At 42.7% G+C, this 19531-nt stretch overlaps 1 protein-coding gene and 1 long non-coding RNA gene across 2 annotated transcripts; one reads left to right on the forward strand and one right to left on the reverse strand.

Annotated features, from left to right (window-relative positions):
• Positions 1-5637: 5637 nt before the first annotated feature.
• Positions 5638-8822, reverse strand: LOC149980168 (uncharacterized). Its single transcript, XR_016483885.1, has 2 exons — positions 8533-8822; positions 5638-7513 (listed from the first exon to the last, which is right to left on the reverse strand). It is a non-coding gene; the product is annotated as an uncharacterized LOC149980168 (long non-coding RNA).
• On the forward strand, positions 8378-12586 carry LOC110534663 (uncharacterized). The gene is made up of 3 exons (XM_021619589.3): positions 8378-8862; positions 9189-9319; positions 9829-12586. The coding sequence occupies exons 1-3, from the start codon at positions 8613-8615 to the stop codon at positions 10951-10953; spliced, it is 1506 nt and encodes a 501-aa protein (XP_021475264.3). The 5' UTR covers positions 8378-8612; the 3' UTR covers positions 10954-12586.
• The last annotated feature ends 6945 nt before the right edge of the window (positions 12587-19531 follow it).

Raw genomic sequence — 19531 nt, forward strand, 5'->3', positions numbered from 1 at the left:
CATACCCCTCCTCCACATTTGGGAATCACTTTACTGAGGCGAACTGTGAATAAGCACCAGACCGTTCACATCAAGGAGAGGTCCTTCAAGTGCAAATGATGTTACAAGAGCTTCTCCTTCCTGACTAACCTTACCAGACATAGGAGTGTCCACAACCGGGAGAAATCTTAGTGTGGCTTGAGATGTACACGGGAGATCTGGGAACCATTCTTTGGTGACATATTATAGTTATCATGTGAAGTGTCTTGGGTAAGAGGGTAATTAACCACATACCCCTTATTAACCCTTCGTTAACTTGTCATTTGAAACAGGTATAAACAAATGCCTGTTTTTAGAGAGAAAGTCAACATGGGCTAAAACAGGACAGTTGAATATTTACCTTACTGAGGTGATGTAGATGGAATGAAGTAATTCTATTATTTTCTACTCTATTCTTGCTAACACACTGTTCTTTATTAACAAGTATGCTCTTAGCTTGAAAGATACTGATCATAGGAGATTTAGGGCTCTATTTTAACAAACCTAATGGTAAATCTTAGCGAGGCCGTGGTGGTAGCGTTCAGGAGTGTGTAAAATATTTTTGTTATTTTCACAATTGGAGTTATGGGCACAGTAGCTGCCGTGAAAGTGCTGGGTTTTGATGAATAAACAAGATGTAGGTGTTGAGGCTTGACCCCAGATGTCACTAGTTACATAAGCCACAACCACAACAAAATTGGCTATATTGTGGTCTTAATTTAAAGGTGCAATATGCAAAAATCGCTCCACCATTTCCGGGTGGCAAAAATTATAATAGTTTGCCTAATTTCAGTTAATGTGCCACAACAAGCAGTGTAGAGAATCACTGTACCAGCAAAACCGCTGTGAAATATATTTTCAATAACCCAGAATATTGTATTTTCAGCTGTTGGGAGCTGGTGTATGAAACCAAAAGCAACACAAAAACAAAACTGAAGAATGGGAGGCATAGAAACAGAGCACATATAACAGATCTATAGCTTTTTAGACTTGCTTTCAATGTGAATTTGGTGAGGTAGCACAAAAAAATACATATTGCAGCTTTAAGGTTAGGCAAAAGCTTAGCAGTGTGGTTAAGGTTAGAGTTAGGTTTAAAATCAGATTTTAATAAGACAAATTGTAGAACTAGGAAGGGTTTATGACTTTGGGTCTGTGGTAAGTAGTGATGACCCTTGACCCCTTACTGGCCAATCAGAATGTGCTCCATGGCTAAATACAGTGCCTTGCGAAAGTATTCGGCCCCCTTGAACTTTGCGACCTTTTGCCACATTTCAGGCTTCAAACATAAAGATATAAAACTGTATTTTTTTTGTGAAGAATCAACAACAAGTGGGACACAATCATGAAGTGGAACGACATTTATTGGATATTTCAAACTTTTTTAACAAATCAAAAACTGAAAAATTGGGCGTGCAAAATTATTCAGCCCCTTTACTTTCAGTGCAGCAAACTCTCTCCAGAAGTTCAGTGAGGATCTCCGAATGATCCAATGTTGACCTAAATGACTAATGATGATAAATACAATCCACCTGTGTGTAATCAAGTCTCAGTATAAATGCACCTGCACTGTGATAGTCTCAGAGGTCCGTTAAAAGCGCAGAGAGCATCATGAAGAACAAGGAACACACCAGGCAGGTCCGAGATACTGTTGTAAAGAAGTTTAAAGCCGGATTTGGATACAAAAAGATTTCCCAAGCTTTAAACATCCCAAGGAGCACTGTGCAAGCGATAATATTGAAATGGAAGGAGTATCAGACCACTGCAAATATACCAAGACCTGGCCGTCCCTCTAAACTTTCAGCTCATACAAGGAGAAGACTGATCAGAGATGCAGCCAAGAGGCCCATGATCACTCTGGATGAACTGCAGAGATCTACAGCTGAGGTGGGAGACTCTGTCCATAGGACAACAATCAGTCGTATATTGCACAAATCTGGCCTTTATGGAAGAGTGGCAAGAAGAAAGCCATTTCTTAAAGATATCCATAAAAAGTGTCGGTTAAAGTTTGCCACAAGCCACCTGGGAGACACACCAAACATGTGGAAGAAGGTGCTCTGGTCAGATGAAACCGAAATTGAACTTTTTGGCAACAATGCAAAACGTTGTGTTTGGCGTAAAAGCAACACAGCTCATCACCCTGAACACACCATCCCCACTGTCAAACATGGTGGTGGCAGCATCATGGTTTGGGCCTGCTTTTCTTCAGCAGGGACAGGGAAGATGGTTAAAATTCATGGGAAGATGGATGGAGCCAAATACAGCACCATTCTGGAAGAAAACCTGATGGAGTCTGCAAAAGACCTGAGACTGGGACGGAGATTTGTCTTCCAACAAGACAATGATCCAAAACAGAAAGCAAAATCTACAATGGAATGGTTCAAAAATAAACATATCCAGGTGTTAGAATGGCCAAGTCAAAGTCCAGACCTGAATCCAATCGAGAATCTGTGGAAAGAACTGAAAACTGCTGTTCACAAATGCTCTCCATCTAACCTCACTGAGCTCGAGCTGTTTTGCGAGGAGGAATGTGAAAAAATGTCAGTCTCTCGATGTGCAAAACTGATAGAGACATACCCCAAGCAACTTACAGCTGTAATCGCAGCAAAAGGTGGCGCTACAAAGTATTAACTTAAGGGGGCTGAATAATTTTGCACGCCCAATTTTTCAGTTTTTGATTTGTTAAAAAAGTTTGAAATATCCAATAAATGTCGTTCCACTTCATGATTGTGTCCCACTTGTTGTTGATTCTTCACAAAAAAATACAGTTTTATATCTTTATGTTTGAAGCCTGAAATGTGGCAAAAGGTCGCAAAGTTCAAGGGGGCCGAATACTTTCGCAAGGCACTGTATCATCCGAAATGGGTGATGGAAATCCACACATGAATACATACCATAAGAAACGTAACATATCATACTAAATGGAGTGTCTCAGATTTACGTACAGTGCGGGTAGGCTAGTGAGTTTACATGATGAGATTATTATGGATAAGATCCATAAAAAATGTATTTGTCAAACCGCAGTCAAGCATCGATCAACATGTCACCAGAATAATACCCTTAATATTTATTGGAAAGGAGCATCAAACTTACTGTATCACCGTGCACTTCGACCACCCTGTGAAATTCAGTATAATTTATTTAATTTGTAGCTTAATTAACGGCATGGTTTCCCATGTCGTAATTGGAGGACCACACACCATATCATCACGTGACTCCAAGTTTACTTGGATATGATAGTTATTATATTAATATTTGTGCATAAAGTTGTTTCCACCGCATTTACTCACATAATTAAGTTTAACGAGACAAAAGATCCCACCATGTCAAACAAACAAATGATCTGTCTGCATTTAGAAAATTGTACAGAAACTCCCTATTTTCGTCACAGCTGTTGTGATTTTTTTTTATATCGTATGATTTTACTCGCATAAAAACTGTGGATGGAAATGTGGTTAGAGTAAGAAAAAAGTTTGGTTCAAATCGGATGTTAGGTACTATGTTTATTTAATATTATATGAGTCCTATAAATTAAAATGGCCAATTTGGGTGCAATCAATTACCTTAATTTCAAAATATATTTCATCTAAATAATATTGCAGGAATGGTAATCCTATGTTTCTACCCACACAAACGATTTCAGGATAGCCTAAAATGGCTTGCTGAAATGACATGGAACGACCCCTATGAGATAATATCAGTCAGTTAATATGACCTTTATGAATTATGAAGCCTTTATGTGCATGCATTGATTACATAAATGTTTGCTTAGAAATTCTAGGGACAATTAGGAGGCCTGCGTCTTGTGACCGTAGCGTACGTGTAGGTATGTACGGCAGGACCAAATCGTAAAGATAGGTAGGAGCAAGCCCATGTAATGCTTTGTAGGTTAGCAGTAAAACCTTGAAATCAGCCCTTGCCTTAACAGGAAGCCAGTGTAGGGAGGCTAGCACTGGAGGAATATGATCAAATTGTTTGGTTCTAGTCAGGATTCTAGCAGACGTATTTAGCACTAACTAAAGTTTATTTAGTGCTTTATCCAGGTAGCTGGAAAGTAGAGCATTGCAGTATTCTAACCTAGAAGTAACAAAAGCATGGATTAATTTTTCTGCATCATTTTTGGCCAGAAAGTTTCTGATTTTTGCAATGTTACGTAGATGGAAAAAAGCTGTCCTTGAAACAGTCTTGATATGTTCGTCAAAAGAGAGATCAGGATCCAGAGCAACGCCGAAGTCCTTCACAGTTTTATTTGAGACGACTGGACAACCATCAAGATTAATTGTCAGATTCAACAGAAGATCTCTTTGTTTCTTGGGACCTAGAACAAGCATCTCTGTTTTGTCCGAGTTTAAAAGTAGAAAGTTTGTAGCCATCCACTTCCTTATGTCTGAAACACAGGCTTTTAGCGAGGGTAATTTTGTGGCTTCACCATGTTTCATTGAAATGTACAGCTGTGTGTCATCCGCATAGCAGTGAAAGTTAACATTATGTTTTGAATGACATCCCCAAGAGGTAAAATATGTAGTGAAAACAATAGTGGTCCTAAAACAGAACCTTGAGGAACACTGAAATTTACAGTTGATTTGTCTGAGGACAAACCATTCACAGAGACAAACTGATATCTTTCCGACAGATAAGATCTAAACCAGGCCAGAACTTGTCCGCGTAGACCAATTTGGTTTTCCAATCTCTCCAAAAGAATGTGGTGATCGATGGCATCAAAAGCAGCACTAAGGTCTAGGAGCACGAGGACAGATGGAGAGCCTCAGTCTGACGCCATTAAAAGGTAATTTACCACCTTCACAAGTGCAGTCTCAGTGCTATGATGGGGTCTAAAACCAGACTGAAGCATTTCGTATACATTGTTTGTCTTCAGGAAGGCAGTGAGTTGCTGCGCAACAGCTTTTTCTAAAATGTTTGAGAGGAATGGAAGGCCGATTCGTTTTTTATATTTTCTGGGTCAAGGTTTGGCTTTTTCAAGAGAGGCTTTATTACTGCCACTTTTAGTGAGTTTGGTACACATCCGGTGGATAGAGAGCCGTTTACTATGTTCAACATAGGAGGGCAAAGCACAGGAAGCAGCTCTTTCAGTAGTTTAGTTGGAATAGGGTCCAGTATGCAGCTTGAAGGTTTAGATGCCATGATTATTTTCAGCACTGTGTCAAGAGATATAGTACTAAAACACTTGAGTGTCTCTCTTGATCCTAGGACCTGGCAGAGTTGTGCAGACTCAGGACAACTGAGCTTTGGAGGAATAGGCAGATTTAAAGAGGAGTCCGTAATCTGCTTTCTAATGATCATGATCTTTTCCTCAAAGAAGTTCATTCATTTATTACTGCTGAAGTGAAATCCATCCTCTCTTGGGGAATGCTGCTTCTTAGTTAGCTTTGTGACAGTAGAAAAATAAATGTTGGATTGTTCTTATTTTCCTCAATTAAGTTGGAAAAATAGGATGATCGAACAGCAGTGAGGGCTCTTCGATACTGCACGGTACTTTCTTTCCAAGCTAGTCGGAAGACTTCCAGTTTGGTGTGGCACCATTTCCGTTCCAATTTTCGGGAAGCTGGCTTCAGATCTCGGTTATTTTCTGTATACCAGGGAGCTAGTTTCTTATGACAAATGTTTTTAGTTTTTAGGGGTGCAACTGCATCTAGGGTATTGCGCAAGGTTAAATTGAGTTCCTCGGTTAGTTGTTTAACTGATTTTTGTCCTCTGACGTCCTTGGGTAGGCAGAGGGAGTCTGGAAGGGCATGAAGGAATCTTTGTGTTGTCTGAGAATTTATAGCACAACTTTTGATGCTCCTTGGTTGGGGTCTGAGCAGATTATTTGTTGCGATTGCAAACGTTAAAAAAATGGTGGTGTTGGGCAATTAGGCCTGGCTCGCAGTCTGTGTTCCAATTCATCCCATAGGTGTTCGATGGGGTTGAGTTCAGGGCTCTGTGCAGGCAGGTCAAGTTCTTCCACACCGATCTTGACAAACCATTTCTGTATGGATCTCGCTTTGTGCACGGGGGCATTGTCATGCCTAAATAGGAAAGGGCCTTCCCCAAACTGTTGTCAGAAATTTGGAAGCACAGAATAATCTAGAATGTCATTGTGCTGTAGCGTTAAGATTTACCTTCACCGGAACTAAAGGGCCTAGACTGAAGCATGAAAAACAGCCCCAGACCATTATTCCTTATCCACCAAACTTTACAGTTGGCACTATGCAATGGGACAGGTAGTGTTCTCCTGGCATCTGCCAAATACAGCTTAGTTCCGTTCGATTGCCAGATGGTGAAGCATGATTCATCACTCCATAGAACCCGTTTCCACTGCTCCAGAGTCCAATGGCAGAGAGCTTTACACCACTCCACTCCAGCCAATGCTTGGCATAGTGCATGGGGATCTTAGGCTTGTGTGTGGCTGCTCGGCCATGGAAACCCATTTCATGAAGCTCCCGACGAACAGTTCTTGTGTTGATGTTGCTTCCAGAGGCAATTTGGAACTCGTTAGTGAGTGTTGCAACCGAGTACAGACAATTTTTAAGCGCTTCAGCACTCAGCGGTCCCGTTCTGTGAGCTTGTGTTGCCTACCACTTCGCAGCTGAGCCGTTATTGCTCCTAGACGTTTCCACTTCACAATAACAGCACTTACTGTTGACCGGGGCAGCTTGAGCAGGGCAGAAATTTGACGAACTGATTTGTTGGAAAGGTGGCATTCTATGACGGTGCCACAATGAAAGTCACTGAGCTCTTCAGTAAGTCCATTCTACTGCCAATGTTTGTTGATGGAGATTGCATGGCTGCGTGCTCAATTTTATACACCTGTCAGCAACGGGTGTGGCTGAAATAACCAAATCCACTCATTTTGAAGGGGTGTCCACATACACTATATATACAAAAGTATGTTCACTTCACGTCATTGCTCTCTCTCTTGCTCTGCTGTGTGTTGTGTGTGATTCTTGCTAGCTATCACTCAAACGGAAAATGGTGCAGCACAGCTTCCAGAAAACTGTTTGTTGCTTTCAAACTAGGGATTTCGTAGCTAATTGAGGTATGACAGTAACTGATCTCACCCTATTCTGCACCCTGACAATGCTTTATAACCAATATACATTAAATATACCTACCTGCACACACACACTAACAAACACCTACTGTACATGTAAAAATGGTTTAGTCAGGTCTGTCTGACTTTTGACTTATCATAGCTGACTTATTTTTTCCCACAACATCATATTTATGTCCACCATGATGGGTTTAACAACAATGAAGTCATTCTGTAACTGCTGTATAGGACTCAAACGTAGTGGGGATGGGTAAACACTCCACGTTGAAGGTGTGTTGATTATCTGTGTGTACGTACCTGAGGGAGTGTATGTCTGGATCACCTGTCTCTTCCAGGAGGAGGAGGAGGGTCCAGAGGTGCTGCTGGTGAAGGAGGAGGGCTGTGAGGAGGGTCTGGGGAACCCTGAGGGGACCATGGTCATGGAGGACAACCAGACTATACCCCCTCCTAAACCCACAGAGGAACCAGCTGAGCATCACAGGACCACATACAGTCTCACTGAGGTGAGTCCACTGTGAACTCAAAATCAAATCAAATGTAATTTGTCACATGCTTCATAAATAAGAGGTGTTAGAGAAACAACTCTGAGCAGGAGTGCCTATTAGATAATAATAAATAAGACTATGCAGACAGATGGAAACCTGATCATCGATCAGCATTTCTACTCTGAGATTATTTGTGGATAAACCCAGGTCTTGATTAAATGTGTCTTAAGTCTGTGCATGCCCTGGAATTATCAAACTATTGGTGTCAAGTAATCAAATCAACTAACATGTTTGCATAGTAATCAAAGCAATCCCTCATAGCCCAATTAGAAGATGCTCCATAGCAGGGTGCTCATATCAGATTTCTTGATCAAACATCCTCTCACTCTGTGTCTCTTACAGTCAGTAGACATGGAGGATGGGAAGCCTGATCTGCTGCTGGTCAAAGAAGAGACAGTAGAAGATGGACCAGAGGGCATTGATCTGCTGAGTGGACTAAAGATGGGGGAGCAAGGTAAGGTAGAAATAGCCTACATACAGTAATAGATCTTCAATGGGAGTAGTGATGCACCTGCCTATATTTCTTTCTTACTTTTCTTCATTCATAAAATGAAATCAATACAACTTTAGTACTATCGGGTGAGGGCATTCATAGCCGACCGCTCAGACGAGTTCCAAGCTAGCCATTTTTTCAAGTCTGTTCTGAGCTTGAAATATACTGATCACGAATAGGATATTTGAAGTGTAATGTAAATAAAAGTACAGTAATTCAAAGAACAGCACGCATACATTTTTCATTCAACCACACCCTTTGAGCTATGACGCCAACCAATAACGTCCTTTCTCTTCAGTGTAAACGGAAGTAAACCATGACCAATAACTATTTCCAAGTTAGCGTTTTTCTTGTTGTTATTTAGACGTTTATTAACACCATGGAATTTAAAATATGATACATTTAACTGCTCAGCATCACATACTTACCCCGTGTAGTCTTTAATTTGCGTTGGAAACAGGACTTGGTTGATAGATAGTATATAGGTGACGCTAGCTAGCTGCTAACAATGGCTAACTGTATGGTTTTTCACACTCAAATAGCCTCCGTTATTGAGATGCTAGCGAATGCAGCCGTGACAGAGATCTGTAAACTAGTAGACGACGACTATGCAGTGTTTCGTTTGGAAATAACTCAAAGTCAGAAAGAAAACAGGGTATTGCGGAGGAAATTACAGCTACAAGAACTGAAGGTGGCACGGGAGCGCGTCCTCGCCAGTAGTGTCAAGCTTGTCAACCGATACAGAGGAATGGCAAGAGGTACATTTTGCAACAGGCGATGCTGAGGGGCACCACATTCCCTTATGCACATGTGTTCAGACGTGTTAGCCAAAATTGGTTTTAGGAAAGTATGCAATAATTCCCCCAGTCCCCTGATTACTTATCTAACCAGGTTCTTGATTGACTCTTTTTCCTGTTATTTACTCAATGAAAACAATATGATGCATGGAACACAATAGTTTTATCAATAAATAGTGGGCCTATATCAATATCTTATGAGAAGTGTTACATTACATCCACTATATAATGTTGAGCATTGAAAGTAGCTAACCGAACCACCTCTTTTGCCCCAATCACTCTCTCAGATGAAGGAAATCTCACTGGAGGCCACAGGAGCTTTGTGAAGCCAGTGGGACACAATACATGGAGAGATGACCATCCAATCACTGTTGATGAGGGGAATGGAACCTTAACCCAGCACGTTATTGTGATAGAGGTTAGTGTAATAGTGTTGAATTGAAAGTGTAAATCAAATGTGGCTGTTTATTTCAGAAAGGCTCCCCTCAGCCATTCACTTGCTTACATGTACATCCTCATATATCTGCCATAAGCAGGCACGTGCACAGATAGGGCTCCACTTGTGCAGAGCACATGCCCCTTTGCCCTTCCAGTCTCCAAAGTGTCCTTTTGGGTGGTGGTATAATTTCCTCCCAATTTTTTTTGTTCATCAACACCAATGATCAGCCAAAAGCCCAACCTCTTTTCCCAATGCCAATCATGTCTTCAGGAGTCAGGAGTAACTAGCTTGCTTACATTTTGTGATGATGAGTGAGTGAGTTGTTGCAGAAATAAATAGGCCTATGCTCATTATTTATTTTCGCTACTGAGGCATTTTGGGGGGTCTCTGCATGGCCCCACCCATAGGAGAGCTTGTGAGACTTACCTATGACACTTTTATCTAATTCAGCTCATGTACCGATAATAACCTCTTTCCTCTTGTGTCAGTCTGCAGATACAGAGGCTGCAGGTCCTGGAGTCAAGCAGGAGATGTCTGAAGGAGAGGAGGATCCACGACACAGCACCAACATCCAGACTGGAGCGCCCCATATAGTCAAGAAGGACCCCAACACCACCCCAGTGCAGCCCAGGGACATCAGTAGAACGCCGAACGCCATCCTCAAGTCTGAGACAGAGACTTTAACGAGGCTGAGGAGACTGGGCTGTCCTACTCCCCGGTCAGAGTTTTTACTTTACGGTAACCCGAGCCAGAGGACAGTTCTGTCCCATCGGGACTCAGGTGATGCGTTACAGACTGGCAATGATCCGACCTGTTCATACGCTACAGAGATGATACCTGGTGACGTGCCTGTGGGCTTAGATACACCGACTAATCCAATAAGAGGGGACTGGAACCAGTACAGTAGTAGCGTATACTCTGAAGGGTTCCTAGATAAGAAAGGGGAGGGTCTGGTCGTAGATGAGGTGACTGTGAAAGAGGAGGGAGACACTCCTCTGACATGGAATGAAGACGAGACTCACTTAGGAGGACAGTCTCAGGGCAACACTAGGGACTTCTTAGACTACAGGGAAAGCTTAGAGCCAAATCCAAATATCGCAGCCCACTCCCCTTTACACGCGCTCAGGGATCGCGACCCAGTGTCCACGTCGATGGCACCTCAGGTATTGAGCTCAAACGACAAGACTAGAGTCCAGGCTCGGGAAGTGGGAGCAACATCCAGCGGTAGTAAAGAGAAACGGTTCTTCTGCATGTTCTGTAACAAAGGTTTCAACTGCCCCCAGAAGGTGGAGATCCACCAGAGGGTCCACATAGGAGTGAAACCTTTCAGCTGTAGCCAGTGTCAAATGCGCTTCTCCCAGGCTTGGAACCTGAAGATCCACCAGAGGGTCCACACAGGGGAGAAACCTTACAGCTGTAGCCAGTGTCACATGCGCTTTGCCCAGACTTGCAACCTGAAGAGGCACCAGAGGGTCCACACAGGGGAGAAACCCTACAGCTGCCCCCAGTGTGAGAAGAGGTTCTCCCATCAGCACCAGCTGAAGATGCACCTGAAGGTCCACACGGGAGAGAGGGCCCAGTATTACCCCCAGACTAGTAGTAACGAGTCCTGACCTCAATTTAATTCCACGTGACTAACGGTAACTAGGCTACTCCAAAACTGCGCTCTGTAAATGAATGGCGCTGATGGGCGTTAGAAGCCTGCAAACTTGCTAACAGCATCAATTCGCTAATAGCCTGATACTCAGCGCTCTAGTTAACATGATAAAGTGTTGCATTCTGAAAATGCAGGTGTATTGACCATGGCATTCAATTTCAAGTTCTACATTTTTGTTATTTAAATAGACTCACTGCTAAACTCAGCAAAAAAGGGTATAAACACTGTTTCCCATGCTTGTTCAATGAACCATAAACAATTAATGAACATGCACCTATGGAACGGTCGTTAAGACACTAACAGCTTGCAGACAGTAGGCAATTAAGGTCACTTCTGAAAACTTAGGACACTAAAGAGGCCTTTCTACAGACTTTGAAAAACACCAAAAGAAAGATGCCCAGGGTCCCTGCTCATCTGCGTGAACGTGCCTTAGGCATGCTGCAAGGAGGCATGATGACTGCAGATGTGGCCAGGGCAATAAATTGCAATGTCCGTACTGTGAGATACCTAAGACAGCGCGACAGGGATCATCCTCGCAATGGCAGACCACATGTGATACAATCTTCGGCAAAATCATTCGCAAGGAGATTCCTGCAAAAATATTATTTGAAGATGATTACACATGCACAGGATCCGTACATCCCAACATCACATCTGCAGGACAGGTACAGGATGGCAAAAACAAGTGCCCGAGTTACACCAGGAAAGCACAATCCCTCCATCAGGGCTCAGACTGTCCACAATAGGCTGAGAGAGGCTGGTCTGAGGGCTTGTAGGCCTGTTGTAAGGCAGGTCCTCACCAGAAACAACTTCGCCTATGGGCACAAACCCACCGTCGTTGGACCAGACATGACTGGCAAAAAGGACTCTTCACTGACGAGTCATGCTTTTGTCTCACCAGGGGTGATGGTCAGATTTGCGTTTATCGTCGAAGGAATGAGCGTTACACCGAGGCCTGTACTCTGGAGCGGGATCGATTTGGGGGGGAGGGTCCGTCATGGTCTGGGGCGGTGCGTCACAGCATTATCGGACTGAGCTTGTTGTCATTGCAGGCAATCTCAATGCTGTGCGTTACAGGGAAGACATCCTCCTCCCTCATGTGGTACCCTTCCTGACATGACCCTCCAGCATGACAATGCCACCAGCCATACTGCTTGTTCTGTGCGTGATTTCCTGCAAGTCAGTCTTCTGCCATGGCCAGCGAAGAGCCCGGATCTCAATCCCATTGAGCACGTCTGGGACTTGTTGGATCGGAGGGTGAGGGCTAGGGCCATTCCCCCAAGAAATGTCTGGGAACTTGCAGGTGCCTTGGTGGAAGAGTGGGGTAACATCTCACAGCAAGAACTGGCAAATCTGGTGCAGTCCATGAGGAGGAGATGCAGTACTTAATGCAGCTGGTGGCCACACCAGATACTGACTGTTACTTTTGATTTTGACCCTCCCTTTGTTAAGAGACACATTATTCCATTTATTTTAGTCACATGTCTGTGGAACTTGTTAAGTTTATGTCTCAGTTGTTGAATCTTGTAATGTTCATACAAATATTTACATATGTTAAGTTTCCTGAAAATAAATGCAGTTGACAGTGAGAGAATGTTTTTTTTTTTTGCTGAGTTTATTATCCGAAACGTCTCATCCATCCTCCAAACCACACTCTCTCTCTCTCTGGGCTCAGGGTGAGTGGGAGAGGAGAGTAAAATGCATTGTGATTGCAACATTTCAAATTGCAATTGCAGGAAAATGACAGTTTTGAAAGCAAATAGGCCTACTGTCATAGTTGAAGTGTACCTATGATGAAAATTACAGTCCTCTCATATTTTTAAGTGGGAGAACTTGCACAATTGGTGGCTGACTGAATACTTTTTTTGCCCCACTGTAACTGTCACTTTAGTCTTAGTTTCTTTCAATTTGTAGCCTACATTTCATATTGTGCCATTCTATTTACCTTCCAGAGAGTCGCTAGCATTAGTGGATCATATTAGGCTAACGTTGTGCAATAATTTGGGACATGTAGCCTATTTGAATCATTATGGAACTCAGACCACACGTAGCAGTTTAAACCTGGTGCACGGTTCATGATTACTGGACCAGTCATTAGGCTACAATTCCATGATTAGTGAGGGATAACGTATTTATAGGAATATTGCTGAACCCCTATTGTACAATTTTCTCACCTTCCAATATCTCATCGATTTAACTTGAATATGGCAACTTTCAGGATGAATCCAACCACTATTTTTGATTCATTAACATTTTGTGTGTAAAGTCTCTCCAAACCAGTTTTTTGTGATTCAAAAATACTTTCCTTACCCTAAATAATCTACAAGATCAGAGCATTTTTTTAATCTACCAATTGGTGCTGAAATGGAGGCGAATATATATATACATATCGATGGCTTTCTTTCATTTATCCCTAATATTCTGAACCCGTTCTCTCGCTATATTCTAATGAGTCTGTTAAATAAAAAAATATATAAACATGTTGGATAACATATTGAAAATGGTTACGCAGCATTGATGTACTGAGCTGTCGGTCTGATTGAGGCTTCAGAAGTGCATAGGAAAGGCGTACATTTCCTGAGTCTAAATCAGCCCTCATTGAGTTTCTACGTCATCAGATGGGGAATTAGCCCAAATCCATATTTTATCAGTAAGATGTCCCTAGTGTTGGTGAGTGTATCTGTCATTTCAACTGAATATTGTGATTACATTCATGAAGAATTAAATCAAATCGTAAATGAAACATGTAAAGGGTTGGTCCCAGGTTTCATGAGCTGAAATAAAAGATTCCAGAAATGTTCCATAAGCACAAAAAGCTTATTTCTCTCATTCTGGCACAAATTGGTTTACATCCCTGTTAGTGAGATTTTATCCTTTGCGAAGATAATCCATCCACCTGACAGGTGTGGCATATCAAGAAGCTGATTAAACAGCATGATCATTACAAATCAAATCAAATGTATTTATTTAGCCCTTCGTCATCAGCTGATATATCAAAGTGCTGTACAGAAACCCAGCCTAAAACCCCAAACAGCAAGAAATGCAGGTGTAGAAGCACGGTGGCTAGGAAAAACTCCCTAGAAAGGCCAAAACCTAGGAAGAAACCTAGAGAGGAACCAGGCTATGAGGGGTGGCCAGTCCTCTTCTGGCTGTGCCGGGTGGAGATTATAACAGAACATGGCCAAGATGTTCAAATGTTCATAAATGACCAGCATGGTCGAATAATAATAATCACAGGTAGAACAGTTGAAACTGGAGCAGCAGCACGGCCAGGTGGACTAGGGACAGCAAGGAGTCTTCATGTCAGGTAGTCCTGAGGCATGGTCCTAGGGCTCAGGTCCTCCGAGAGAGAAAGAGAAAGAAAGAGAGAAAGAGAGAATTAGAGAGAGCATACTTAAATTCACACAGGACACCGGATAGGACAGGAGAAGTACTCCAGATATAACAAACTGACCCTAGCCCCCCGACACATAAACTACTGCAGCATAAATACTGGAGGCTGAGACAGGAGGGGTCAGGAGACACTGTGGCCCCATCCGAGGACACCCCCGGACAGGGCCAAACAGGAAGGATATAACCCCACCCACTTTGCCAAAGCACAGCCCCCACACTACTAGAGGGATATCTTCAACCACCAACTTACCATCCTGAGACAAGGCCGAGTATAGCCCACAAAGATCTCCGCCACGGCACAACCCAAGGGGGGGCGCCAACCCAGACAGGAAGATCACATCAGTGACTCAACCCACTCAAGTGACGCACCCCTCCTAGGGACGGTATGAAAGAGCCCTAGTAAGCCAGTGACTCAGCCCCTGTAATAGGGTTAGAGGCAGAGAATCCCAGTGGAAAGAGGGGAACCGGCCAAGCAGAGACAGCAAGGGCGGTTCGTTGCTCTTTCCGTTCACCTTTCAGCCTTTCCGTTCACCTTCACACTCTTGGGCCAGACTACACTCAATCATAGGACCCACTGAAGAGATGAGTCTTCAGTAAAGACTTAAAGGTTGAGACCGAGTTTGCGTCTCTCACATGGGTAGGCAGACCATTCCATTCTGTCCCTGTAAAAAAAATACACAGGTGCACCTTGTGCTGGGGACAATAAAATGGCACTCTAAAATGTGCAGTTTTGTCACACACAATGCCACAGATGTCTCAAGTTTTGAGGGAGTGTGCAATTGGCATACTGACTGCAGGAATGTTGAGTTTATTTGATTTTTACAGGGACAGTGCACATGAATCAACGTTTCAGTAAAAGTGCCGGTTTTAACTAGCCGGCTAATTTTAAACCGCAGTCCCTGGGCGGGTTATTAAAAACAATTACAATATAGACAATAGCAACATAGGACAAGCAAGACATAGCATACAGACAGAGCAACATAGGACAAGCAAGACGTAGCAACATAGAACAAAAAGCAGCAAGACACAATTCATAAAAGCAACAAAGTGTTTCCACACCTCACAAGCTACAGACAACAGACAACATGGAAAGCGGCAACACACAGCTATGTTTGGGACCATGTTCACAAATCTGATTGATCTTTAGCCATGTCTTCAAGCATTTTGTGAAAGTGTGATATGTGGTGCAGTTATGTGTGTCTGATGGCAGTGTATTCCAGACATGGGAAGCTCTCACAGAGAAAACTGATTTACTAAAGGTGCTTTTCCTTAAGGGAACTATACAGTCACCTCTCATGGCAGACCTTGTGGATCTGCTGCCATATGTTTGGGTTTTCTGTTTAACAAAAATACTGAGTGGAGGGGGAGCCAGGCCATTTAGGATCTTGAATACAAGACATGTGTCGGTGTATTGCACAAGATTTTCCCAACTCAGGAGCTCATGCTTTCTGAGGATGTAACAGTGATGATGGCTATTGGGCTTCCTATCAAACACTTTGAGAGCCTGTTTGTAGACAGACTGAATAGGTCTTAATGTTGTACAGCAAGCTTGGGCCCAACTAGTCAAGCAGTTGCATGTCCACCAGAGCTGTTGCAAGAGAAATTAATGTTTGTTTCTCTACCATGGGCTCCTGAGTGACACAGCGATCTAAGGCATTGCATCTCAGTGCGTATTTCACTACAGATGCCCTGGTTCGAATCCAGGCTGTATCTCAATTGGCAGTGATTGGGAGTCCCATAGGGCAGCCACAATTATTCCAGGTTTGGCGGTTTAGGCTGTCATTGTAAATAATAATTTGTTCTTAACTGACTTGCCTAGTTAAATAAATACATTTAAAATATAAAACCTCTAAACTTGTTTTAAATCATTTGGCAGTACATTCAACTGGCCTTACAAGCGCAGACCACGTGTAACCACGCCAGCCCAGGACCTCCACATCCGGCTTCTTCACCTGCGGGATCGTCTAAGACCAGACAGCTGATGAAACTGGGTTTGCACAACCAAAGAACTTCTGAACAAACTGACAGAAACCGTCTCAGGAAAACTCATGTGTGTTCGTCGTCTTCACCAGGGTCGTAACCGACTTCAGTGGGCAAATGCTCACCTTAGATGGCCACTGGCAGGCATGCTGGAGAAGTGTGCTCTTCACAGATGAATCCCAGTTTCAACTGTACTGGGCAGATGGTAGACAGTGTGTATGGCGTCGCCTCATGGTGGTGGTGTAGTTGTGGTATGGGCAGGCATAAACTACGAACACAATTGCATTTTATCGATGGCAATTTGAATGCACAGAATAAGAGACTAATGAACAGTGTACACAGTCTAGACAAGAAACAAAGCCCATCCCTGGCCTACTAAATATACTTACACATACCCACACAAATGTTAAACACTCCATGTTTAAAATGGGTTTGTTATCTGTGTTATGCATGTGTACAGTCGTGGCCAAAAGTTGAGAATGACACAAATATTAATTTCCACAAAGTTTGCTGCTACGGTGTCTTTAGATATTTTTGTCAGATGTTACTATGGAATACTGAAGTATAATTACAAGCATTTTATAAGTGTCAAAGGCTTTTATTGACAATTACATGAAGTTTGACCATAAATTCTCAATGGGATTAAGGTCTGGGGAGTTTCCTGGCCATGGACCCAAAATATTTACGTTTTGTTCCCCGAGCCACGTAGTTATCACTTTGGCAAGGTGTTCCATCATGCTGGAAAAGGCATTGTTCGTCACTGTTCCTGGATGTTTGGGAGAAGTTGCTCTAGGAGGATGTGTTGGTACCATTCTTTATTCATGGCTGTGTTCTTAGGCCAAATTGTGAGTGAGCCCAGTCTCTTGGCTGAGAAGCAACCCCACACATGAATGGTCTCAGGATGCTTTACTGTTGGCATGACACAGGACTGATTGTAGCGCTCACCTTGTCTTCTCTGGACAAGCTTTTTCCAGATGCCCCAAACAATCAGAAAGGGGATTCATCAGAGAAAATGACTTTACCCCAGTCCTCAGCAGTCCAATCCCTGTACCTTTTGCAGAATATCAGTCTGTCCCGGATGTCTTTCCTGGAGAGAAGTGGCTTCTTTACTGCCCTTTTCGACACCAGACCATCCTCCAAAAGTCTTTGCCTCACTGTGCGTGCAGATGCACTCACACCTGCCTGCTGCCATTCCTGAGCCAGCTCTGTACTGGTGGTACACCGATCCCGCAGCTGAATCAACTTTAAGAGACAGTCCTGGCGCTTGCTGGACTTTCTTGGGTGCCCTGAAACCTTCTTCACAACAATTGAACCACTCTCCTTGAAGTTCTTGATGATCCGATAAATGGTTGATTTAGGTGCAATCTTACTGGCAGCAATATCCTTGCCTGTGAAGCCCTTTTTGTGCAAAGCAATTATGATAGCATGTGTTTCCTTGCAGGTAACCATGGTTGACAGAGGAAGAACAATGATTCCAAGCACCACCCTCCTTTTGAAGCTTCCAGTCTGTTATTCAAACTCAATCAGCATGACAGAGTGATCTCCAGCCTTGTCCTCGTCAACACTCACACCTGTGTTAACGAGAGAATCACTGACATGATGTCAGCTGGTCCTTTTGTGGCAGGGCTGAAATGCAGTGGAAATGTTTTTGGGGGGATTCAGTTCCTTTGCATTGCAGAGGGACTTTGCAATTAATCTGACCACTCTTCATAACATTCTGGAGTATATGCAAATTGTCATCATATAAACTGAGGCAGCAGACTTTGTGAAAATGTATATTTGTGTCATTCTCAAAACTTTTGGCCATGACTGTACATGCCTGGGGGAGTGTATGTCTGTGCAATCTATATCACTCTTCCAGGAGGAAGAGGAGGTGCTGCTGATGAAGGAGGAGGGGTGAAATGCTTACTTGTTCAACAATGTAGAGTTAAAGATTTAATGAAACATTGAAATAGTGGCACGAGGTATATCACACAGTGAATAACAATAACGATAAAAAAAACATAAGTATATACAGGGAGTACCTAGTCGATGTGCCTATGTACAAATAGGAAGGGTTAAATTGACTAGGCAACAGCCTAAAATAATAAACAGTAGCAGCAGCGGGTAACGTTAGCCATTCGATTCGCTATTTAACAGTCTTGTTTAGCAGTCTTATGGTTTGCGGGTAGAAGCTGTTCAGGCTACTATTTAGAGCTGAGCGATATATCAACTTAATTCTACGTTTTTTATGTACGCTTGTTCTCATGTTGTATGTTTGGTCTCGTCGCCTTCGCTCCTCTGTGCTGTGCGCACCTTCCCATTTAGCCTACACCAGAGATGTGTATATAATGACGAGATGCACGTCTCCGTCCTAATAATGGGAGTCGTTGTCCCAAAGGCAGTCGACAAACCCCAAAATAAGCCCATAGAAACACATTGGCCTTATTTTGGACAGGTTTTTAGCAAGAGTGAAATCTCTCGCCTGTTCCTCTTTGGTTTACACGCACACCAAACCTCTTCCCTGCCTTTCACGTTAACAAAGTTGAGAGATCACATCTTTCTCTCTGACAAGCGTGTTCAACTCTCCAATTGCCTAAATACACTGGAGTTGCTTACCAAGACGACATGAAATGTTCCTGAGTGGCCAAGTTACAGTTTTGACTTAAATCAGCTTGAAAATACTTGAAAATGGCTATATAGCAATGATCAACAACCAACTTGACAGAGCTTGAAGAATTTAAAAAACAATAATGAGCAAATATTGTACAATCCAGGTGTGCAAAGTTCTTAGACTTACCCAGAAAGACTCACAGCTGTAAACGCTGCCAAAGGTGATTCTACAATGTATTGACTCAGGGGGGGTTGAATACTTATTTAATCAAGATATATTAATGTTTATCTTCTATTTATTAAAAAAGTTAGCATTTTTATTCCACTTTGACCGAGTATTTTGTGAGATCGTTGACAAATAATGATAATTATCCATTTGAATCCCACTTTGTAACACATAATGTGTAAAAAGTCAAGGAGTGTGAATACTTTCTGAAGGCTCTGTAGCTCAATATTTGAATGATTAATGAATGATTTTGTTCATCTTCATCAAGGGTGATAATAATTATGGAGGTGACTGTACATATACAGAACATAATATAGGGCCTTCAAACTCAAGTCTGGACCTC

The sequence above is a fragment of the Oncorhynchus mykiss genome, chromosome 10 (assembly GCF_057628025.1).
Source record: "Oncorhynchus mykiss isolate SJ-2025 chromosome 10, ASM5762802v1, whole genome shotgun sequence".
NCBI classification, from domain to species: Eukaryota; Metazoa; Chordata; class Actinopteri; order Salmoniformes; family Salmonidae; genus Oncorhynchus; species Oncorhynchus mykiss.